This window comes from Rhinoraja longicauda, chromosome 25, assembly GCF_053455715.1.
Source record: "Rhinoraja longicauda isolate Sanriku21f chromosome 25, sRhiLon1.1, whole genome shotgun sequence".
Lineage (NCBI taxonomy): Eukaryota > Metazoa > Chordata > Chondrichthyes > Rajiformes > Arhynchobatidae > Rhinoraja > Rhinoraja longicauda.
The window spans coordinates 16,940,227-16,965,302 of record NC_135977.1 but is presented as its reverse complement, the minus strand read 5'-3'; the positions used below and the strand labels follow the sequence as shown (position 1 = coordinate 16,965,302).

General features: G+C 44.7%; 1 protein-coding gene across 2 annotated transcripts in view; it reads right to left on the bottom strand.

Moving 5' to 3' along the window:
• ttc28 (tetratricopeptide repeat domain 28) overlaps positions 1-25,076 on the bottom strand; it is a 394,517-nt gene that overhangs the window by 105,439 nt on the left and 264,002 nt on the right. Inside the window, exon 12 of one of the 2 annotated variants that reach the window (XM_078421482.1) lies at positions 8,445-8,588. In XM_078421482.1, coding sequence (XP_078277608.1) covers positions 8,445-8,588 — 144 coding nt within the window. The remainder of the gene's footprint in view (positions 1-8,444; positions 8,589-25,076) is intronic. The other variant, XM_078421484.1, reaches the window with a different exon arrangement.

Here is a 25,076-nt window from a genome sequence, read left to right as displayed (position 1 = left end):
TCACACCTGACCAGCAGTGTGCTTTCTACCTTTAATATTGGGGACTCCATTTTCTTGGCCAACTTGGTTTAATCAGGAGAGCTTTTTTAATGAAAGGGAGCGTACGAAAGGCTTTGCTGAATATTACTTCATTTTTTCCTGTTAATAGGTCTGCATATGGGGCTGTGGTCTTCTGTTTTATTTCCCTGTATTTTCTAGTGAAACAGACCAGGACACATAATGGAGAACACAGGTCATTTATCAAGGGCAGAACATTTACACAGCATTGAGCATCAGATTAATTCCTAAATTAAGTGAAGGTGAATACAATGCACTGCTCCACATTTACTAATAGAGCAACAACTCTATGATGCTATGGCTTGAGTTTTAAGTAGTTCAGTCCTTAAAGCCACTGACGATGAAACTGATATTTATTTATGTTCATAAGTGATAGGAGCAGAATTAGGCCATTCAGCCCATCAAGTCTCTGATCTATCTTTCCCTCTTAATAACATTCTCCTGCCTTCTCCCCTTAAACCCTGACACCAGTACTAATCAAGAATCTATCTATCTCTGCCTTAAAAATATCCATTGACTATTCAATGCAAGGACGAATAGATTGGGTGAATACACCCAATTTGTTTTCAGGGTAGGAACAAGGTTAAGGTGAGGTTAACATAGGTTCAAGGTGAGAGGGGAAAAATTTAATAGGAAACTGAGGGGCAACTTTTTTACACAGGTGGTGGGTATATGAAATAGACTGCCAGAGGAGGTAGTTGAGACATGTACTATATTACTATACAAGTAAGCATTTAAAAGACATTTGGACTGGTACACGAATAGAGAAGGTTTAGAGGGATATGGGCGAAACGCAGCCAGGTGGGGCTAGCGTAGATGGGGCACCTTGGTCAGTGTGAGGGAGGTGGGCTGAAGGGCCTGTTTCCGTGCTGTACGACTCCCCCACATGGAGGGGGGCGATGGCCAGTAAAGATACAATGAAGGGGAGGGTCAACCAGCACTTAAGGCGGACAGAAATGGAGGGCTATGCCCGCAGCTGAAGACTGTAGGTGGGGGCTGAAGGTAAACGCTGGCTTGTGTCTGTGCTGGATATTCATGCAGATCTGTGTCAACAGAGGCGAGATGCAGTGATCGGTGACAGTCAGTGCCACACGAGAGAACCAGAGCAAGGAAGCACAGAAACATCCTTCCCCTGAAAATAACAACAGCTGCAGTTGTGAACTAAAGAGTCGACATCATCGCCATATGGTTATGGGGCGAAGGCAGGAGAATGATAGGTGAGAGGGAAAAATACATCAGCCATGATTGAATGGCGGAGTAGACTTGATGGGCTGAATGGCCTAATTCTGATCCTGGAACGTATGAACCTATCGCTGTGGGAAAGAGACGACAACTCACACATCCTGCAAGGTTGTCCAACTACAATTCTGTAGGGCCAGCGAACGAATGCTTTAGCAAGATGCCAGAAGCATTTGAGAGCCAATTGGCCGTCTTCTACGCTGATTCTGTGCACCTGTTTAAAAAAAAAAAAATCTGCCTTGCCAAAATGCTAATCCTATCCAAATCAACATGCAAAGGGAACATACAGAAGGGCCCTGGCACAGCAGTGACGGGGCTGGGCGAACACTGGCTTGAATAAAACGTGGGCAGGATTGTACATGCCAACCTGTGCAGACTCAGCTCTAAGATAGACACAAAAAGCTGGAGTAACTCAGCGGGTCAGACAGCATCTCTGGAGAAAAAAAACGCCAGCTCTGAGTTACTCCAGCTTTTTGTGTCTCCCTTTGGTTTAAACCAGCATCTGCAGTTCCTTCCTGCACATACTGAGCTCTAATATCTACGTGGTTCACCGAGGGGAGAGTTGCCAGGGAATTTAACAATTTAATATCTGCTGAAGGGAAGTGGGCAGTGTGCAGGGCAGCAAAGTGGGAAACATTCCCTGCCTGAGTAAACCTCACAATAATTCTATACTGGATGTAGAACATCTTCAACCAACACAAGTCCTGTGCTTATAGGTTTTCAAACTGCATGTCTGAAGAAGGCACCTGACCCAAAATGTCACCTATCCATGTTCTCCAGAGACGCAGCCTCACCCGCTGAGTTACTCCAGAATGTTGTGTCTTTTGTTTTGGAAACCAGTGTCTGCAGTTTCGTGTTTCACCATGTCTTTGACCACATTTGAGAAGGGAATCCCAAACAGTCAGAAGACAAGTGTTTAATTGTCATCTGAACCAACAACACAACAATGGTATTCTTTCTTGCTGCAGCTTAACAGGCCGGTAAATGCAATAACACAGAAATAAATATATATGTTATATATATATATATATATATGTATATATATATCAGACTTCCGAGACAAAGTCTTCACTCAAGCTCGAAGCTGGTGCCATTAACAAGTAACTTTTCCCTGTGGAGGAACAACTTCCACGGCCAAAAAGTGCATTTAAGTGATGTGACAGAGAACAAAAAACTGACAGATTAGACCTGAGCTGCAGATTATTGAAGGAACACCTGGAAATGTTATCATTTATCAAATCTCAGAGCTATGGACAATCAGAGACTTCCGGAAGCACCAGGCCAACTCCTTTTACACCTCACGCTGCTTTGGCAAGGCCAGTAGCATTATCAAGGATGAGTCACACCCTGGCCACTCCCTCTCCTCCCCTCTCCCATCAGGCAAAAGGCATAGAAGTATGAAAACACACTTCAGACTCCAAACCTTCAGATTCAGGGACAGTTTCTTCCCAGCTGTTATTAGGCAACTAAATCATCCTACCACAACAAGAGAGTGGTGTTGAGCTGCTATCGACCTCATTGGTGACCTTCGGACTATTCTTGATCGGCCTTTGCTGGCTTTACCTTGCACTAAACATTATTCCCTTAACATGCATATGCACACTGTAATAGCCCGATTGTAATCATGTGTTATCTTTCTGCTGACTGGATAGCGCGCAACAAAGGCTTTTCTCTGTACCTCGGCGCACACGATCATAAACTAAAATGAAACTGAAATGTACACACCAGGAGATGGAACGGTGGGTGAAACACAAAATGAGTGAGAGAGCGGAGGGATAGCACCAGTCATCTCCAGCCAGGCACTTCACCGAGGCTGTGGCACCACCTGGGCTCAAAATGGCAGCGTAGAACTGAACACTGTGGGTTCAGGAGGACTTATAACACGCTACTCTGCTCAGGAAAACACAATGCAAGGTCTTGAGGAAGATGGAGGAACAGAAGAAAGGACATTTATATTGTGCCTTATCACATCCTCAACATCCCGAAGTTCTTCACAACCAATTTGTTATTTTTGAAGGGCAATAATTCATCGGGACAGCCCCCTTCCATAAGATAATACAATGAATTACGAGTTAATCTGCTTTTGGTAATGTTGATTAAGGGAAGAATATTAAGAGAGAAATTCCCGGCTGTTATTTGGAAGATTCTTTAATTAACACCGCGGTAAACTGCACATCCACTGATCCACACAACCAGGTGCTGAAGTCCTTACTGCCCTGGAGTTCTGAGAGAGGTTTTCATTCACGTGGCCGTGTGCACAAGTTGTGGAGGGGGTTGGAACCCACACCATACTGATTCAGAAATGAGTGAAACCAATTTATGAGGCACTCTTAGTTTGAAGAAGGGTCCCGAAAATAAAACGTCGCCTATCAATGTCCTCCACAGATGCGACCTGACCCGCTGAGTTCCTCCAGCACTTTGTGCTCTGCACAGGATTCCAACGTCTGCAGATCTTTGTGTCTCCATTGTGAGACACTCTTTCTGGATTCACAGTTAGAATATAGAAACTAGAACAGTAAAGCTTAGAAATAGGCCCTTCGGCCCACAATGTCTTTGCCGAAAAAATCTAATCTCCTCTGCCTACACATGATCCATATCCCTACATTCCCTGAATATCCATGTGTTCAGAGGAAAAGCTTGTCCATTTACTCCACTGACATATTTTATTAATCTAAGTACCACCATAAGGTCAATCCAGGCCTTTTAAATGCAAACAAGTCAAATGGATGCAACATGCCCTTCCATTCTATTTGTCTTAAATATAAGCCACAGGACATCACACTTTCCTCACAACGAATCTCCACTGTAGTTCTGTCTATTCCTCACCTAATCTAAATCCTTTACAAGTTCCTCTTTCAAATCGCACAAATTATTGTGCTTCAATAGACAATAGGTGCAGGAGTAGGCCATTCGGCCCTACGAGTAATCTGCAAACAACAATCTTCTTTCACACAATTCATTTTTAAATGCTAAGGATTGAGAACTCAATACAGATCGCCCGGGGAAACAATAAATGTCATATTCGCTCATCCAGAGAACACTTTATTCCCCCAATCCAGATTTCCATTCCTGGCGAATTGTCACCCATTCCTTCTCTCCAGAGATGCTGCCTGTCCTCCTGAGTTACTGAAGAGGGTCGAAACTCTTCTTCAGACTGATGTCAGGGGAGAGGGTGATACATAGATATGGAAGTGTAAGGTGTGAAAACAGGACAAAAGGGGATGGAGATCGATGAAAATGTAGAGCAGATCATTGTTAACTGGGAGAAGGTAACAACAAAGCAGAGATAAAATGTAGTCGGAGACAGTCAGACTGGTCGGAGAACTGGGTAGGAGGAGGAATGGAGAGAGTGGGAAAGCAAGCGTTACTTGACGTTAGAGAGGTCAATGTTCATACCGCTGGGCTGTAAGCTGCCCATGCGAAATATGAGGTGCTGTTCCTCCAATTTGCGCTGGGCCTCACTCTGACAATGTAGGAGGCCCAGGAAAGAAAGGTCAGTGCGGGAATGGGAGTGGTAGTTAAAGTGTTGAGAAACCATTTGTTGAAAAGTGTTGGGTTAGTGCCTGATATTTGAATGTGCCTCAATGGTTCACGGATTTATTCCTCGTATTAATTTTGTTTTCTGCGTCTTTCAGGAGGATGGACACGTCACTGATGCTACAACTTCCCAGTGAGTAACCAGATGCGAGGTCAGTCCACAGGCATGACAAATACTGAAGCATTTTCACCAATTCCTCCACAACTACACTCCCTCGTCCAATTCATTGCAAAGTAAATATTTGTTTTTGTGCAAAAAAGTGCTCCTTTGAAATCTTTTCCTCTCTCACCTTAAACCAATGCCCTCTAGTTTTGGACTCTGTTTCCCAGGGAAAAAATATATTTGAAAGCTGTTCCAACAGTCTCAAGCTGAGAAAATGTAATCAAGAGTGCCCAGCAAACTCTTGGAAGTGCAGTGGAAAATTGGGTCATAATGATATTGTACCAGCTAAGCTAATAGTGTACTCTTTTACTGTCTTCTCACTTTTGTTCAAATCCACTCATTTTCAGCCAGATAAACTCTGCACATGCCGCATGGCACGCACCATGTTTTCATTGGAGTTCTTTCCAAAGTACTCTTGTGCTTTGGCCAACAATGGTTCCTTTTGATTTTGCGTGGAGGCCTCCATGATGAAGTGTCTCAGGAATCCAAGACTCAAGGGGGAGTCAAAGAGTCCAGAGAGAGTAAACGACTCCCAAAGAACGTTGTTAGTTTGTGACCAGCAGCATGCAAGGAAGGGATGAACTACAACTTTGGTACGACCCCACAATGCTCGTTCAACACCATCAGGCCAAATGGGCACGTGACTTCACAAAGAAAATCCTGCTGCAATAGTTGGCGAGACCATTTGAATGAGTCTCTTTATCTACATTCTTGCAGAGAATTATGTAGGAAGGAACTGCAGACGCTGGTTTAGACCAAAGATAGACACAAAAAGCTGGAGTAACTCGGCGGGACAGGCAGCATCTCTGGAGAGAAGGAACGGGTGACGTTTCGGGTCGAGACCCTTCTTCAGTCCCAGTCCCAGATCCAGACTGGGTCTGAAGAAGGGTCTCGTCCCGAAACGTCACCCATTCCTTCTCTCCAGAGATGCTGCCTGGCCCGCTGAGTTACTCCAGCTTTTTGTGTCTATCTTCCTGTAGAGAATTGTTGGGAATGTCACTTTGAAGCAACAACAAAGAAGCCTCTAAAGTGCAGCCTCCGAGTTATTTTAATTTACCTGAAACGATTAGCGGTCGTTTAGCTTATTATTAATGGAGAACACACATGTGGTGACACAGGGGGGGGGGGCATGTGAGTGGTTAAAGTACCCCGCTTTGTTTTGGAGGACATATTGGAGCTGGCCATACTGTTCATGTTCATAAGTTATCGGAGCATAATTAGAATTCATGCCATTAGACTGGAAGATACCTGCAGAGGGAGAAAGGAATGGGACTGCGGAGAAAGATCGCTTCAAGAAACTAACCTCACCTCAGAGAAAACAGACAGGATTCGTCATGCGACTGAAAGCGTGGAATTTTGATTCAAAGCAATTGGCAATTCACCAGGACAGAATGTGAGTGTGGTTCACTGCCCCAGGGGAGACGAACATACCCACCATGCAAGTTGACAGAAACCCCAGCTTCATGCAAGCAACAGAACGGTTGGAGAGTACACGAGTTTCACAAAAGACAATGGTGTCCCAATTTTGGTTAAAAGTTAAAAAACACAGGAAGATCAATCATTTTGGAAACGCCCTGGGGAATAATCACGTGAGCAGATGGCCAGAGCAACTGGTGGTGAACCAGGAATCATCAGCTCGTGAGCTGTGGGAGCAGAATTAGGTAATTTGGCCCATCAAGTCAATTAAATCACATCTGATCTATCTCTCCCTCTCAACCCCATTCTCCTGCCTTCTCCCCATAATCCCTGACACCTGTACTAATCAAGAATCTGTCAATGTCTGCCTTATAAATATCCATTGACTTGGTCTCCACAGCCCTCTGTGGTTGTTGGATTCAGTGGCGAATCCCTTGATAATGAGCTCATGCTTTTGGTCTGGATAATGAGGGCAGATTTAGATATAGATTACAGTTAGACAATTATTACCTGAGATTTCAAATAATTATGTGAGTCCATGTTTTGCAATTCCATGTTACAAAAGCCACAGTCAAAGTCCTACAGCACAGAAACAGGTCCTTTGGCCCAACTCGTCCATGCTGACCCGATGCCCCATCTAAACTAGTCCCATTTGCCTGTGTTTGGCCTTTGCTCTGAACTTTTCCTATCCATATACCTGTCCAAAAGTGTTTTTTTTCATGTTGTTATGGTACTTACCTCAATTACTTCCTCTGGCAGCTCGTTCTGTATACCCATCACCCTCTGTGTGGAAAAAGTTACCCCTCAGGTTCCTATTAAATCTTTCCTCTTTCAGCTTCAACCTATGGCCTTTGGTTCTTGATTGCTTTACCCTTGGAAGAAGACTCTGTGCATTCACCCTACAAATTCCCCTCATGACGTTCTGAACATCCCTCAGCCTCCTGCGTCCAAGGAATAAAGTCCTCGCCTGCCCAACCTCTCCCAGAAAGCAACAGAAGCTTTGCACTCACAAAGGTGTAACCGCAAACAGCCAAGGACTACTTCAGGCAGCAATGTCCTCAGGTGTACAATGATAGCACAGGGAAACTACAGTACTGAAACGGGTTTGTGCGAGTTGGGCCGAAGGGCCTGTCTCTATGCTGTACGCTTCTGTGGAGGTCCAGTTCCTGAATCGCCATTCCTGACACCACGCTCCCCACATTCCCTTGCAAGCAACGCCATAATCCAAGAATAGATTAGAAACACAAATGTACCTTGAAGAACTCAATTTGGACAGGTCAGAAAAACAGTGTTCAGCTGTGCCAATGTGACGTTTTCAAAGGCAGAATGTAAGAGGTTTGCTGATGGGATTAAACTATGAGCTGTGAGGAAGGTCACATTGCCCAGTGAAGTCTGGCACGCTCACCATGCTGCTAGATGGTGCAGGCTTGTCCACGCAGTGCTCCGTCCTGCAGGGTCTCCTCTTAGCTTAATAGTTAAACACCGTACCACAAATGGGATGGTAATGATAATGAAATATCTGCAACCCTCATTTCCATGCCAATGTATTTATTATGGTCTTCATACTCCATTGTGTTTATTCCTGATACAACATGCAAATCACTTACTTTTATACAGCAGACACATTGCAATACATTGTATTTTAATCAGGATATTATAACTGTACAACCAAGCATGTATCGACACATTGCAGACACCTTGAAGAAGGTTCCTGACCCTAAATGTCACCTATTGAGTCTCTGAAGGGTTCCTGACCCGAAATGGTCCTGACCCTGATCTCACCTATCCACGTTCCCCAGTGATGCTGCCTGACCCGCTGAGTTACTCCAGCATTTTGTGTATGTTTTTGTTGTCGGAGTCTTGCATCAGGGAAACAGGCCCTTCGGTCCAACTGGTCCGTGCCAACCAAGATGCCTCAACCCACGTTCTTCCCATTTGCCCCCGCTTGACCCATCTCCCTGTAACCCGTTCCTGGTCCATGCACCTGCCCCAATTACATTTTAGGAAAAAAGCCTTTGCAAACGGTCCTTACCTATTGAAGAGGTTGTTCCTGTTGACCATTCTGAGGAACCCTGTGGGGTCAGTGACGGAAGTCAGCTTGTTGTTCATGTCCTCAAACTGCTGGTCGAGTAGGTCCCCAGCCTCGCTCTCTGTTTCACTGTTTGAACACATCCTGCTGAGACAAAATAAAAAGCCAGACCCCATCAGCAGGAAGCAACACAAACACCTCCGAAATAGTTTGCAAAAGTGAAGCACATAAATCCTGCATAAAACAGTGAACCTGTCCGAACAAAAGGATTGATGTGCATAACAAATCTATTTCTGAGAGCCGCTCTTGCGGCATTGTAGGTAGAAGAATTGCTGCCTTCTTGTTGCAAGGTCAGAGAGTGCTGATGACCACTGCCTTCATGTCAATGTACATCCCACCGACCGACCGGCAGCATCATTTATCACCTCTTTTGACACCCTTACTATCTCTCAACTGTCGGACGGGATGAACAGAAAGTTCTGCCAAATAACTAAATAGATTAGAAACACAAATGTACCTTGAGGAACTCAGTTTTGACAGGTCAGAAAAACTGTGTTCAGTTGTGCCAATGTGGTGCTTTCAAAGGCAGAATGAAAGATGTTTGCGAATGGGATTAAACAGTGAGCTGTGAGGAAGGTCACATTGCCTGGTGAAGGCCTGGCTCGCTAACCATGCTGCTAGATGGGGCAGGCTTGTCCATGCAGTGCTCCGTCCCGCAGAGTCTCCTCTTAGCTTAATAGTTAAACACCAGACCACATATGGGATGGTAATGATAATGAAATATTTGCAATGCTCATTTCTATGCCAATGTATTTTTTATGGTATCCACACTCCATTGTATTAATTCCTAAATAAGGGCGGTGTGGTGGCTCAGCGGCAGAGTTGCTGCCTTACAATGCTTGCAGCGCCAGAGATCTGGGTTTGATCCCGACTACGGGTGCTGTCTATACAGAGTTTGTACGTTCTCCCCGTGACCGCGTGGGTTTTCTTCGAGATCTTCGGTTTCCTACCACGCTCCAAAGACGTACAAGTTTGTAGGTTAATTGGCTTGGAGGATGTTTAAATTGTCCCTAGTGTCTAGGATAGTGTTAATGTGCGGGGATCGCTGGTCGGCATGGACCCGATGGGCTGAAGGGCCTGTTTCCTTGCTGTATCTCTAAACTAAACTAAACTATTGGGAAGAATGTAACAGATCCATGTGACAAACTCAATTCTCTGACTGAGACCTGGTTCATTTCCCTCACAACAATCTAAAACTGTCAGACTGCTTACAATTCAATTGTCATTAATCAATTCCAAATCTGACATATCCCTGCCATTATTAGGACTAATTATTCCCATTTCAACCATGCCTCCTAATTGCCCCTGCACAACACCTCAGCTGCTGAGCTCAACACCTGACCTTCACATGCCTCACACTTGACTATTTCATACCATCCCTGCTGCCGAACCACAACCCCGGTCTCCATAAACCAAGGGTCGTCCAATGTTCTCCCCACTCTGTCGCCAAATACAACAACACCACCGCCCCATTACCCCCTGTGCTCAATGACTCACACCTGCTCCGAGATTAAACAATATCCCTTTTAAAATTTCTTATCACTTCTTTCAACTAGTTTAGTTTAGCGATACTGCATGGAAACAGGCCCTTTGGCCAATTGGGTCCATACCGACCATCGATCACCCGTTCATAAGAGTTCGATGTTATCCCACTTTCTCATCAAATCCCTACACATTCGGGGCAATTTTACAGAGGCCAGTTACCCTACAAACCCGCAAGTCTTTGGGATGTGGGAGGAAACCGGGACACCCAGTGGAAACCCATGCGGTCACTGGGAGAACGTGCAAACTCCACACGGGCAGACTGCACCCAAGGTCAGGATGGAACTCATATTTCTGGCTCTGTGAGGCAGCAGCTCTCTGTCACCATGCTGCCCTAATTGTATAGATCCCAGGAATCTTTCTCTTACCAACAACAGTCCAAGTTTCCATGTTCCTGGCCTCCTGAATTTAACTGCACCGTCCACACCTTCTGTTGTCAAATTCCCAAATCCCATAATCTCTCCCCTAAATCTCTCCCATATTCTGAAGAAAGATCTCGACCCGAAACATGAGTCTCAAGAAGGGTATCGACCCAAAACGTCACCCATTCCTTCTCTCCAGAGTTGCTGCCTGTCCCGCTGAGTTACTCCAGCTTTTTGTGTCTCTCTCCTATATTCATTAATCCTTTAAGATCATTCTGAAAATGTACTGATTTGTTAAACCAGACTTTTGATCATCTGGCAAAATATTTCCTTATCTGCTGTGACATCAACAATAAAAATTTGTAACGAAGCAATGATAAATTTTAACTCGTCTACCAATTCTGTTTTTGACTTTGTTTGTTTGGGTTTGTGCTTGTTATTGAAGGCCACGAAAGCATGAGGTCATTTGCCTGTGTTTATTTATTTATTTATTTGTGTGTCCTGGTGACTGCTCTGCTCTTGTCATGATGTGTGTATTATGTGTGTGTGTGCGCGCGCGTGTGCGTGCATGTGTACTTGCGTGTGTATGTTAGTCAATAACTGTTGCAAAGAACAGCTGCAATTTCTCCATTACATGGACAGAATTCAGCAAACTGTTACACAAACATAAACAAAGATCAAATTCACATTTTGAAAGGAGCTGGCACTGGGAAGAGCAAACAATAAAAATGTTGAAAGTGGTCACCATTAGCTGACATGAGCATTATGGTGTCACAGAACTCTTCTCAGACTCAACTACAGAAATGCAAGAGGTAAAGATGCTCAATATCACTGCTCTACTGATGCACATCTGCACTGAGTCCAATCCATTTACCATCACGCTGTGAGATCCGCTCAGAACAGACCTGCCGTCTCAAACGTCGGCATGTCAGACGCTGTGGACCATTATCACCAGTGGAATTGTATTCGCGCATTCTGCAATCTGATATCCTGCCATCCCCATCAATCTACCCTCACAGTAGGACCAGAGGATTAGTCTCCAGACCCAAAACGTCACCTATCCATATTCTCCACAGAGGCTGTCTGACCTGCTGAGTTACTCCGGCACTTTGTGTTTTTTTTTGTAAACCAGCTAATCTAAACCAAATTAAACTAAACAATAGACAATAGACAATAGACAATAGGTGCAGGAGTAGGCCATTCGGCCCTTCGAGCCAGCACCGCCATTCAATGTGATCATGGCTGATCATTCTCAAACAGTATCTACAGTTCCTTGTGTCTGCCAAAGGATTAATGCTGGTTCAATAGGAAATGCAGAAGGAACGTACTCCCCAAATACCATCAGGTAGACCACTGTCATCTATTGCATATTTATCTGTGTGTTATTGAGTTAACCGGCCTGTTAAGCTGCAGCGTGTAAGAACTTCATTGCCGGTAGATACGACAATTGACTCTTGACTCTCAAATCTTCCTGTTGAAGCGATTAGGTCAAGGCTTCAAAAAACCTTCCAATATTCGAACTAGATTTCCTTACTTGACCATCAAAAGGAAATAAACGGTACATTACTTTGCTGGCTGTGCGTATGCTTCAGGCTACAAATGGTTATTATATACGCCCAGAAAGGAGAGATTAAAACAGAATTATTTTAATGTCACATGGGTAGTGTCCTGTTAGGGACGGCCATCTTGCCCATTTGGCTCATCTGCACAGATAGTTCCTCTGTTCCTCTCTTCCCCTCCTCCTTCCCAGATCTCCCTCTATCTTCCTGTCTCCACCTATATCCTTCCTTTGTCCCGCCCCCCCTGACATCAGTCTGAAGAAGGGTCTCGACCCGAAACCTCACCCATTCCTTCTCTACCGAGATGCTGCCTGACCTGCTGAGTTACCCCAGCATTTTGTGAATAAATACCATCTGCACAGATACATTCACAGCTGCTAACGTCCACTTCAATCATTCTCGTCTTTTGCATTCAGAGTTTTTACTTTGCAGACAATCCAAGGAGACATTTGAGGAAGAGGTGAGGTTGGGAAGAAGGGAGTCAGGGAGGGTTGTGGAGGAACTGACTGAAAACCAGGAGGTTGGTGTTTTAGAGGATTTTGGACACACAGTGAAGCTTAAAAAGCTGGCACAAGATGAGAGATGTCCACTGAGCTGTGAGCTTTTGATGCAGGAGTGATGGTATTAATTCATCTCTGTGAGAGGAAATACTCTATGACATAAGCCCTGAATTTGCTTCACTGTTTGTACACATCTTCTTGATGTGGAATTATGGCTGAACTCAAAATGTCATTCAGGATTGTAAATTTCTACACCACTTAAAATCTCCTGCACCTCAAAAGGTCTGTTCAAGATTTTTTTTTTTAACGAAGATCAAGCCCAGGTTTTTCAACTCTTCCCTCATTATTTTTCCATGGCAAAAGTGATTAACTTAGCGGATCTTCTCTGGAATGTTTCGAGAGCCCTGAGGGTTTGTGATATTGAGTAAGAACGAGGGCCAGTGGAACATCTCTTTACGAATACATTCAAGTAGAATAATCCCATTCCCTTAAGCTTGCATTTGCGAAAAACAGAGAAAATGATTTTTCCAAGTTATTAACTAATGTGAGAGTATTAGTCACAACCAATTGATCATACTGATTGTGGCCACTCCAGTTGTCATGTTAAATCAACCAAATTAGAATAAAGCGGCAAAACACAGTTAATGAGCTCAATGCTTTATCAATTTTGGGAAGCAATATTGTAAAATTCAATTTGGAACAATGAAAATTAATGAAACCCAGTGAAAACATTAGAATAAACCCATTTGAATGTGTCTCTTGCTGATCATTTTTATCTGAAGCCCCAAATCCAAGTGCTCAGGAAAGCTTCATCTCACAGCTAACCGAATTGGAAGAATTCATTTAAAATTTCTCTAGAATAAAAGCACAAGATTGAAACTACGCAATCTAAATTATCTCCTCTGCCCCTATGAATAAAATATAACCAGAATTTGATATATGGTCTTTATTTTACTGGTATAATCACATTTAATAACACGGGAAGAATTTCTGTCTTTCAGGAACAGTTGATCTTTGCTGTGCTTCGATGTTAGGTGTCAAACAGTGTTAAGATGCACCATTTGTACAATTCCTTAAGGGTTGAGATATTAATCTTTGCACTTTTGCAAACAAACATTATTTTCATCCCATTGTAGAAATTAAATACAACAGCCCAGTTTACATTGGGTATTTTTCTTATGTTTAGTTTAGCTTAGTTTAGAGATACAGCACGGAAACAGGCCCTTCGGCCCACCGAGTCTGTGCCGACCTGCAATCCCCGCATACTAACATTATCCTACATGCACTAGGGACAATTTTTACATTTACTAAGCCGAATTACCAATAAACCTGTACGTCTTTGGAGTGTGGGAGGAAACCAAAGTTCTCGGAAAAAACCCACGCGGTCAAGGGGAGAGCGTACAAACTCTGCACAGACAGCACCCGTAGTCAGGAACGAACCCGGGCCTGCGGTGCTGCAAGCGCTGTAAGGCAGCAACTCTACCGCTGTGCCACCATGCTGCCCATTGTTGCCACAGGAATTGTGAAGCCAGAGGAATGAATATAGGTGGAATGGGAGAAATGGGTGTGAATCCAAGTGCACAGGGAAGAGAGGGGGAAGGGGGGGGGGCAGGGAGAAGGGATGGGTGTTTGTAGGTTGGTTACCTAAAATTAGAGAATTCAATGTTTCTACTATCAGTCTGAAGAAGGGTCCTGACCCAAAATGTCACCTATTGATGTTCTCCAGAGATGCTGCTTGAGGTTCTAAGTTACTCCAGTGCTTTTTTAATGTTCATTCCATTAGGCGGTACCATACACATACATATACAAGCCTATGGGTGTAACCCTGTCTGAAGATAGCACTTGATAAAATTGGAATGCACACTGATATTCTATGTAACAAGTATTGCTTTTATTTCACAACCTTCACATAATAAAATGCCTCAAAGCATTTCCCTCGAAAGATTATCAAACAAAATTCGACACTGAGCCATATAGGAAGTTATCACAGTAGTAGAAAAACACTGAAAGGGATTGTTTCTAGATATTTCAAAGGATGCAAATGAACAAGTGAGGTGGCAAGGGTTCAAGGGCATTGATGTTCATCAGTGATGGGACATCTAGAATACCAGTCCCTGGGGCATTGTTTAGGAAGGAACTGCAGATGTTGGATGACAATGAAGATAGACACAAAATGCTGGAGCAACTCAGCGGAACAGGCAGCATCTCTGGAGAGAAGGGATGGGTGAGGTTTTGGGTCGAGACCCTTCTTCAGACTGAGTCAGAGGAGAGGGAAACGAGAGATTTGGAAGGGTAAGGTGTGAAAACGAGAGATCACGCATTCCTACTCTCCAGAGATGCTGCCTGTTCCGCTGAGTTGCTCCAGCGTTTTGTGTCTATCCTGGGGCATTGTTATTCACCAGTGATGGGACAACTAGAATTGGTGCTCGGCCACAGATTTGGAGGAGCATGGATATCTGAGAGGGTTGCACGGCAAGAGGAAATTAGAGTTAGGAAGGAACTAGGTCAGAAAGCAATTTGTAAACATAGAAAAGAGTTTTACTACGAAGGCACTACTAAAACAGGAGTTAATGTGGTGTACCAAAACCCCCCCCAACAAATCCAGGAGTAACTCGGCAGGGCTGGTGGCATCTCTGGAGGACATGCATAGGTGACGTTTCTGGTCAGGACCCTCCTGTGGGTGAGCAGGCACTGACTCGATGGGTGAACAAATCTTGGTGCAGGTTAGGATATAGGCAGCAGAATGTTACATGGATTTCCACATTCCATAGACACTAAGTAGTTCCAGATTTGGTATAACTCACACTTATTACATATAATATGCCTTTAGCCTGTACAACATCTCCTGTACCTGAACCCTGGAGGTTTCTCAATCCTACACCCACATCTGCCTGGGGAAGATTATATACAGCTGCACGATTTGGCAATTTGTCAAATGATAGACAGTTATGTTATTGGTCTATCTGCAGCCCATCTTGAAAAACTTCTGCTTTTAAGTCATTCTTTTACAGTAGTTTGAAAGGTTCACTGCATCAGATCAAATAGATAAGCTTCTCATCTGGTGGGGAATAAAACGCCAAGTAACACTGGCACAAATCTGCCAGAAAGCATCCAAACTGAAATGTGTTTCAGGCCATCCCAACCTTAATCATGAGCATTAATTGGCATTTGTGCAAAACCACCTTTAATTTAAAACCAAATTGGGAACTTTCCTCAGAGAAATTAGAGGCTGCCTTCTGGGAAACTGAACGATGACAGTGTGGGTCCAGGACTAAAGCACAAAGCTGGAACAAAATAAAGAGCGCACTGTTCTTTATCTATCTGATGTGGTACCCTCTGGAAAGCTTGCCAGAGCAGCAGAGCAGGCAGCTAGTCTTGCCACAGCTTAGAGCGTTGGTTACTAACACTGAGGAAGTAAGTGTAGGAAGGAAATGCTGATGCTGGTTTACAGCAAAGATAGACACAAAATGCTGGAGTATCTCAGCGGGACAGGCAGCATCTCTGGAGAGAAGGAACGGGTGACGTTTGGGGTCAAGACCATTCCTCAGACTCAGTCAGTCTGAGGAAGTAAGAATGTGTTCCAAGAGAGCCAAGAGTGTTTAATTGTGATATGTACCAACAGTGGAAGAATGGAATTGCTGCAGATGAACAAATGCAGTAACACACTGATTGCTGCAGAATGTGGCACGGTGGCGCAGCGGTCGAGTTGCTGCCTTACAGAGAATGCAGCGCCGGAGACTCAGGTTCGATCCTGACTACGGGTGCTGTACTGTACGGAGTTTGTAAGTTCTCCCCGTGACCTGCGTGGGTTTTCTCCGAGATCTTCGGTTTCCTCCCACTCCAAGGACGTACAGGTTTGTAGGTTAATTGGCTGGGCAAATGTAAAAATTGACCCTAGTGGGTGTAGGATAGTGTTAATGTGCGGGGATCGCTGGGCGGCACGGACCCGATGGGCCGAAGGGCCTGTTTCTGCGCTGTATCTCTAAATCTGAAAAATCTAAAAAACTTAAATCTAATAATAAAATAAACAATACATTAATAACCATAGCACTAAACTTGCAAAACTTCCTAGAACTGAACATTGATAACTACCAGGTTTTGCACTTTTGTAAATCTAATCAGGATAGAACCTTCACAGTGGAGAATGCTGCAGAGCAGTATGGATCTTAGAGGACAGGTGCACAGTGAAAGTGGCATCGCAGGTAGAAGGAGGCTTTTGGGGCGCTGGCCTTCATCAGTCAGGACACTGAGTAGAAAAGTTGGGACATAATATTACAGCTGTAACATTACGACCGAGTATTGTGTTCAGTTTTGGTCACCCTGCCACAAGAAGGACGTTGTTAAGCTGCAAGTCTGCAGAGAAGATGTATGAGATGTTCCCAGGACTTGAGGGTCTGAGCCGTAGGAGAGATTGGGCAGGCTGGGACTTTATTCCAAGGAGTGCAGAGGCCCAACTCATCCATGCCAACCAAGATGCCCCATCTAAACTAATCCCATTTGCCAGTGTCTGAGCCATATCACTCCAAACCTTTCCTTTGCATGTTCCTGTCCAAATGTTTTGAAAATGTTGTTACTGTACCTGCCTCAACTACTTCATCTGGCAGCTCTGAAAGCAAGCATGCAGGTGCAGCAGGCAGTGAAGAAAGCGAATGGTATGTTGGCATTCATAGCAAGAGGATTTGAGTTTAGGAGCAGGGAGGTTCTGCTGCAGTTGTACAGGGCCTTGGTGAGACCGCACCTGGAGTATTGTGTGCAGTTTTGGTCTCCTAACCTGAGGAAAGACGTTCTTGCCTTAGAGGGAGTACAGAGAAGGTTCACCAGATTGATCCCTGGGATGGCGGGACTTTCATATGAGGAAAGACTGGATAGACTGGGCTTGTACTCGCTGGAATTTAGAAGACTGAGGGGGGATCTTATAGAAACATATAAAATTCTTAAGGGGTTGGAGAGGCTAGATGCGGGAAGATTGTTCCCGATGTTGGGGGAGTCCAGAACCAGGGGTCACAGCTTAAGGATAAGGGGGAAGTCTTTTAGGACCGAGATGAGAAAACATTTCTTCACACAGAGAGTGGTGAGTCTGTGGAATTCTCTGCCACAGAAGGTAGTTGAGGCCAGTTCATTGGCTATATTTAAGAGGGAGTTAGATGTGGCCCTTGTTGCTAAAGGGATCAGGGGGTATGGAGAGAAGGCAGGTACAGGTTACTGAGCTGGGTGATCAGCCATGATCATATTGAATGGCGGTGCAGGCTCGAAGGGCCGAATGGCCTACTCCTGCACCTATTTTCTATGTTTCTATGTTTCATTGCGTATACCCACTACCCTGAAAATGTTGCCCCGCATGTTCCTATTAAACCTTTCGCCTCTCACCTTAAACCTATGCCCTCAAATTACATTGTTCCCCTACTCTGGGGAAAATAATCTGTGCATTCACCTTATCTTTTGAAAACTCGCAAGATTTTATACAACTCTATAAGATCTAAGGAATAAAGTTCATAAGCGATAGGAGCAGAATTAGGCCATTCGGCCCATCAAGTCTCCTCCGCTATTCAATCGTGGCTGATCTATCTTTCCCTCTAAATCCCATTCTCCGACCTACTCCCTATAATCCCTGACACCCGAATTAATCAAGAATCTATCTCTGCCTTAAAAATATCCATTGACGGCCACCACAGCCTTCTGTGGCAATTAATTCCACAGATTCAACACCATCTGACTACAGAAATTCCTCATCTCCTTCCTAAAGAAATGTCCTTTCATTCTGAGCCTATGACCTCTGGTCATTGACTTGCACTTCACACAACATGCTGCTAAATCTCAGAAACCTTAAAAAGGTGTAGGAAGGAAATGCAGATGCTGGTTTACACCAAAGATAGACACAAAATGCTGGAGTAACTCAGCGGGACAGGCAGCATCTCTGGAGAGAAGGTATAGGTGACATTTCGGGCCGAGACCCTTCTTCGTACCTAAAAAAGGTGCAGGTCTTCAATAGGTTAACTGATTTCAGCAGCATTCAGCCTGACTGTCCATAAACTAAAGGGGACAGTGGGAATTAGACCTAATTTTGAATCCTAATCACTGTGCAACATTCCAACTGGTAAGTGTGCATGTATAAATATCAAATGAGAATGCAAGCAGACCCTGCCTCTAGCCCAAACAGCTGAGCTCACCAACGATTTGGATGAGGCACTACGGAGATTATGTTTCACCGCGCAGTCATTCTGCATCTGTCAGTACACACAAGACAATTTCATCTTTGCAAGATGCCTGCCCCTTTTCCAAGGCTGGATCAGAAGGGAAAAGCCACAACAGCCTGAACAAAACAAAAAACTTCTTTCACTGAGAGCGAAGAGATGGAGATGAATGGACAAAGGTTCACTCAAGACACATTTTAATGGTGCAACTTCAGCTGTAGTTGCATAAAGATTATAAATGCTCTCACATCCTCGAACAGACAAAAGAATTATCCTTTAATACCAGAGGATTAGAGTGATCGTTATTTTGAAATTCAACCACTTTGATTAATGTGCGTGGAAGTGCCCTTTGAAGAATTCTCATGCATGGCAGACTATAACTTCTTGGATGCCACATGTGTGCATAAGACAGGAGAGACCATTAAATCAAAGGAATCTTCAGAGCCAATAAAAGTAATCTGCTTTCAAGTCAGGTTCTGTGAAGTGCAGACACAAGGTCCAGTGAATTTCTATCTCCACAATTTTTTTGACAATTACTCCTTCCTCCCCTCCGACTGTAAATTAAGTTCAGAGATATAGCATGGAAACAAGCCCTTTGGCCCACCGTCCGCACCGACCATCGATCAATCATTCACGCTAGTTCTACGCCATCCCACTTTGCCACCCACTAGGAGCAATATACAGAGCAGGGCCATTTAACCTACAAACCCACCCGTTTTTGGGATGTGGGAGGAAACCGGAGCATCCGGACGAAACAACACAGTCACAGGGAGAGCATGCAAACTCCACACAGACAGCACCCGAGGTCAGGGTCGAACCCGGGTCTCTGGCGCTGTGAGGCAGCAGCTCTACCAGCTGTGGCGCTGAGATGCAGCGGCTCTACCAGCTGTGCCACTGTAAGTGCAGATGGCTGCTTGATCATGGGTTCAGTGGTATCAGACCAGTGGAGCGGCACTCAATCTGTGGAACTGAATGCTGTCAGACCTATCCACTGTGTTAAATAACACAGCAAAACGTGATTACAGCGCCATTCATGATTCAGCATCTTTTGTTGACCAAACCAAGATTTGTTTCCCAATCACAAACCCTTACCTTACTCTGACCTGCCAATGGTTCGATTCTTGTCACTGTCTTTTACCCTCCAGCGTAAGAATTACCAACGGTCAGTGTTTATGTTATGGATGTACATGTACACATATCAATTAAAAATAAGCTACATTTATCAACAGCTTTTTTCTATCAATATACCTCCCCTCATCTGTTTTGATTTTGTGACCATTCTACTTCTGATTTTAAAAAACGATAACTAAAAAGTATAGAAGTCCCAGCCTATCCAAGCTCTCCCTGTACCTCAAGCCCGCAAGCCCAGGTAACATCCTGGCGAACGCAGAACACGGAAGGGTCTCGACCCGAAAAGTCACCTATTCCTTCTCTCCAGAGATGCTGCCTGTCCCGCTGAGTTACTCCAGCTTTTTGTGTCTACCTTCGATTTAAACCAGCAGCTGCAGTTCTTTCCTACACCTAACATCCTGGTGAATCTGCTCTACGCGCTTTCCGATTGAATGGCATCTTTCCCAGTGGCTGGCCATCTACGAGAGGAAGGGTCCCGACACAAAACATCGCCTGTCTATTCCCTGCACAGATGCCGCCAGATCCACTGGGTTACTCCAGCACTTTGTGCTCTGCTCAAGATTCCAGCATCTCCAGTCTCTTGTGTCTCCAGTGGATTTTTTACGAAGACAAGTACTTCATGCAAAGCTCTTCAGCGGGTAGTCCATAGAGCTCAGAAGACTATCGGAACACAGCTACCAGCCTTGGAGGGCATCTACAACACACGATGCCTCAGAAAAGCCGCCAGCATCCACAAGGACTCTTCACACCCCTGCAACAGTCTGTTCGAACTTCTACCATCAGGCAGACGATACAAGGCCTTCTACGCCCGCACCTCCAGACTCAGGAACAGCTTCATCCCCAAGGCCATAGCTGCTATGAACCGGTCCTGCTGAGCCGGATGGTCACATCGCACAGCGAACCGGCACAGATCTACTTCCACTTTATTCTGTTTTAAAACTGTTCTAATTTGTTTCATTGGGTTGTTTAAATTAATACTGACTAGCTAATTGATTTATTGCATCGCATGGGAGGCGCATTCCCAATCTCGTTGTACCCCTGTACAATGACAATAAAGATATATTGTATTGTATTGTACAGCTGCTCAATTGATGCATTTTGGGGTTTGGGATTAGGATGGGGTGGCGGGGTCAAAGAGGTGGAGTGGCGCTTGGGGTACTGTAAGTGAGACGGGCAGTACAGAAGAGCAGTGCAGGTTTTATCTCAGCTAAAGCGAGAAGGAGTCTGTTGTCCCGGCACACTGCACAGCGGCATTTTCCAGCTGAGGATTCATGTATATTTATTAAGCATCTGAAATGTACAGCACAAAGAACCTTCATCTGAGTGATACCAATAAACATGACAGAGCTGCCAGTTATCAGATTATCTAAAAATCTCTTTGTATTCTGTACTTTATAATTCATCAACTTGACTTGTATTTAAAAAATGATTTTTAAGCTCTCCAAGTGTCAGCTTATGCAGTGCACCGTCATATTTTCTACACGCAAAGGCAAGGCACCATAAAACATTGACAATGCGTTACTGCACAGCCACTGACAGCAGTCGCTGGCTCTCTGGCTGAGCGTTGCACACCTTGTACTTTTAAGCAGCCCACAGTCCCTTGTTCCTCTTGTATTAAATGCAGTGGAAATTGAAGCCAAGCCATTAATAGATTTATCCTCTGCAATAATGCTGTCAAATTCATGTGGCATTGTTCTACTGTGGCACTCAATCACAGCTAGTACTCACTGCAATGTCAATCATTAACGCACCAGGCAAGAAGCACTACAAATCGGAGCTACACTACAAATTGCCCCATTAAGCTAACACAAATGGCAAACAATAACACTGATACATAACGGGATCATCAAATATGCATTTGCGATATATATATATTTCAGATGGTCAAAATGGAGAATTCAGTGGGTCTGGCCATCCTGGCTGCAGCCCACTGCGTGAACCTGTCACTTACTCACATCTCCTGTCGGAAGTAACTGCAGATGCTGTTTTAAACCGAAGATATACACAAAATGCTGGAGTAACACAGTGGGACAGGCAGCATCTCTGGAGAGAATGGGTGACGTTTCGGGTCGAGACCCAAGGGACCCAAACGTCACCTATTCCTTCTCTCCAGAGATGCTGCTCATCCTGCTGACTTACTCCAGCATTTTGTGTCTATCTTCTACTAAACACATCTCTCCCATCTCCACCCCTTTCCGCCTTCCATGGAGACCACTTCCTCTACAACTCCTTGGTTCACTCAGGTTTAGGTTTTAGGTTTAGGTTTATTATTGTCACGTGTACCAAGGTACAGTGACAAGCTCGGCTTTGCATGCTATCCAATCAGATCTGATAATACTGTACTTAAATACAAGCAAGCCAAACTCAAGTACAATAGAGCAAAGAGGAAGATACAGCAGAATATAGTTCTCAGCATTGTAGCGCATCAGTTCCAGAGACAAAGGCAATGTCCGCAATGGGGTAGAGGTGAATCAGACAGTACCCTAGCTTGTGGAAGGACTGTTCAGAAGGCTGATAACAGAGGGGAAGAAGGCCAGGACAGGAAGGCCCTGCAGAGAGTAGTGTGTTCGGCAGAACGCACCATGGGAACTACACTCGCCCCCCCCTGCAGGACCTATACATCAGGAGGTGTAGATCGAGAGCAAGCAAGATTATGAGGGACCCATGCCACCCCAGCAACGGACTGTTCCAGCTGCTACGGTCAGGCAAACGCCTCCGCTGTCACGCTGTGAAAACGGAGAGGATGAGACGGAGTTTCTTCCAACAGGCCATCAGGACTGTTAACTATTATAACTCCAGGGACTAAATTTTGTCTTCTCTGTATTAACTTTAATTTATATGCTGTAACTGTAATTCTTTGTTTTGCACAATCCGCAGGCATTGCCACTTTCATTTCACTGCACATCGTGTATGTGTATGTGACAAATAAACTTGACTTGATCTTGGTTGTGTGTGCTTTCAATAACTAATTAGAGCAGGTAATAGTGAACCTTTTCAAATTTGAGCCCAAAATTTACCTTATCATGGTCAATTAATCACTACTGGCCCAATGATTTGTTTTGTGGAGAAAAAGGCCTGAAAAGCTTTGTTTTGCATGTTATCCAATCAAATCAGATAATACCTTACACAAATACAATCAAGTCAAGCTCAAGTACAATACATTTAGTTTAGTCCAGTTTAAAGATACAACCCAGAAACAGGCCCTTCAGCCCATCGAGTCCACACTGACCTGTAACCCCCACACATTAACACTACCCTACACATACTAGGGACAATTTTACATTTTACTAGACCAAGTGGACCCGTTGGGCCCAAACCTCTCCTGCATTGGTGCAGCACCTTGTCCTCCCCCCCCCTCCCCTCTCTCTTCAACCCCCCTCCCCTCTCCCTTCTCCCCCCTCCCCTCTCCCTTCTCCCCCACTCCCCCTCCCCCCCTCCCTCCCTCCTCCCCTCCCCCTCCCCTCCTTTTAAACTTAAAAATGTGAATAACTTAAAAAATATAACACCGATTTCAATAAAACTACTTGCATTATCACTAAAGTGACAATGGTGAGTAAGGTGGGCCTAAAATTGCCACGCTATCGTGTACCGTGTTGGCTGAAGTTCAGTCACAAACAAGATAACAAACGAGGGTTTTAGTATATAGATATCAAGCCAATTAACCGACAAGCCTGTACGCCTTGGGAGTGTGGGAGGAAAACGAAGATCTTGGAGAAAATCCACGCAGGTCATGGGGAAATCGTACAAACTCCGTACAGACAAGCACTCGTAGTCAGGATCATAGCTCTAGTGCTATGCCACCGTGCCACAAAGGGGGATAGAGAAAAGGGGGAGATACAGCAAACAAAAATCAACGGTGAAGACGAGAGGTGAAGATAAGGGTGGCACAGTGGCAGAGTTGCTACCTTAGAGCACCAGAGATCCGGGTTCAATCTCTCCTCATTTTTTTATTTGCTTCTATCAGGTCTAGGGTTGCCAACTGTCCTGTATTAGCCGGGACATCCCGTATTTTGGGCTAAATTGGTTTGTCCCGTACGGGACCTCCTGTATTAGGCCCGGGTTGGGGGGCGCTGTAGACCCTGACACTGTAGGAAAAAAACTGCAGATGCTGGTTAAAATCAAAGGTAGACACAAAATGATGGAGTAACTCAGCGGGTCAGGCAGCATCTCGGGAGAGAAGGAACGGGTGACGTTTCGGGTCGAGACCCTACTTCAGACTGAAGTTTTTTTTTAAACTAAAAGACTTTATTTCTGAGTGTGGTTTTGCACAAGCCAACCTTACCCTTCCCTCCCCACCCTCTCCCCAGCCCCACGACAGTCCCGAGGTCTCCCCTCAACCTGCGACATTCCAGAGAAAATAGTCCAAGACTGTCCAACCTCTCCTTGTAGCAAATATCCTCTAATCCCGGCATCATTCTGGTAAACCTCCTCTGCACCATTTCCAAAGCCTCCACATCCTTCCTGCATTGGGGCGACCGGAACAGCACGCAATATTCCAAGTGTGGCCTAACTAAAGTCCTATAAATCTGCAACCATGGCTTCCTGACTTTTGTAATCATTGCCCCGGCCAATGAAGGTAAGCATACGATATGCTTTCTCTACCACTCTATCTACTTGTGCTGCCACATTTAGGGAGTTATGGTCTTGGAGCCCAAAACCCCTCTGTACAAAATGGGGCATTTTCCTCACTGACTCCTCACAAAGTTGATTATGTGAAATCACTTGCTAATCTCTAATCCTCTCTGAACAAAAGCAATTCGTGTCTAATTGACTTGAGGATATAAAGCAATAAACGTTGATAGTTTCAAAGGGATGAGCCATCTAAATCTCCACCTCAGCTGTCAGGCAGATGTGCTGTGCATTACGTGGTTTATGGTTCCTGCGGTGTGGAGCAGTCCATCATCTGACACCTGAGCAACAATATCATCAGAGATGCCATTGCATTCCTAATAGAAAAAGGAAAGTGGGAACAAGAAACGGCAATTTAACCCACTCACAGCTCTCCTCGTAATTTAGGTCCGTTTGCAGGATCCGTTCAGACTCTCCAATTTCCCCTCCTGCCTTAGGATCATGAGTTATGAACCTATCTGTTCCTATCATTTAAGTAATGTAAGTTTGACACGCGCTGACTATTTTGCACATATGTCAAGTATGGAAGCTTTCTACACCAATGAACGCTCTCATTTATTCCTGAACATGTCAGATCCCAAGCTATCGAGCAAGCGATATGGCTTGTCACTCTCTGGTTGTAAGATTGTGAGGCGTAAAAGCCCGCTCCGAGTATCAGAGG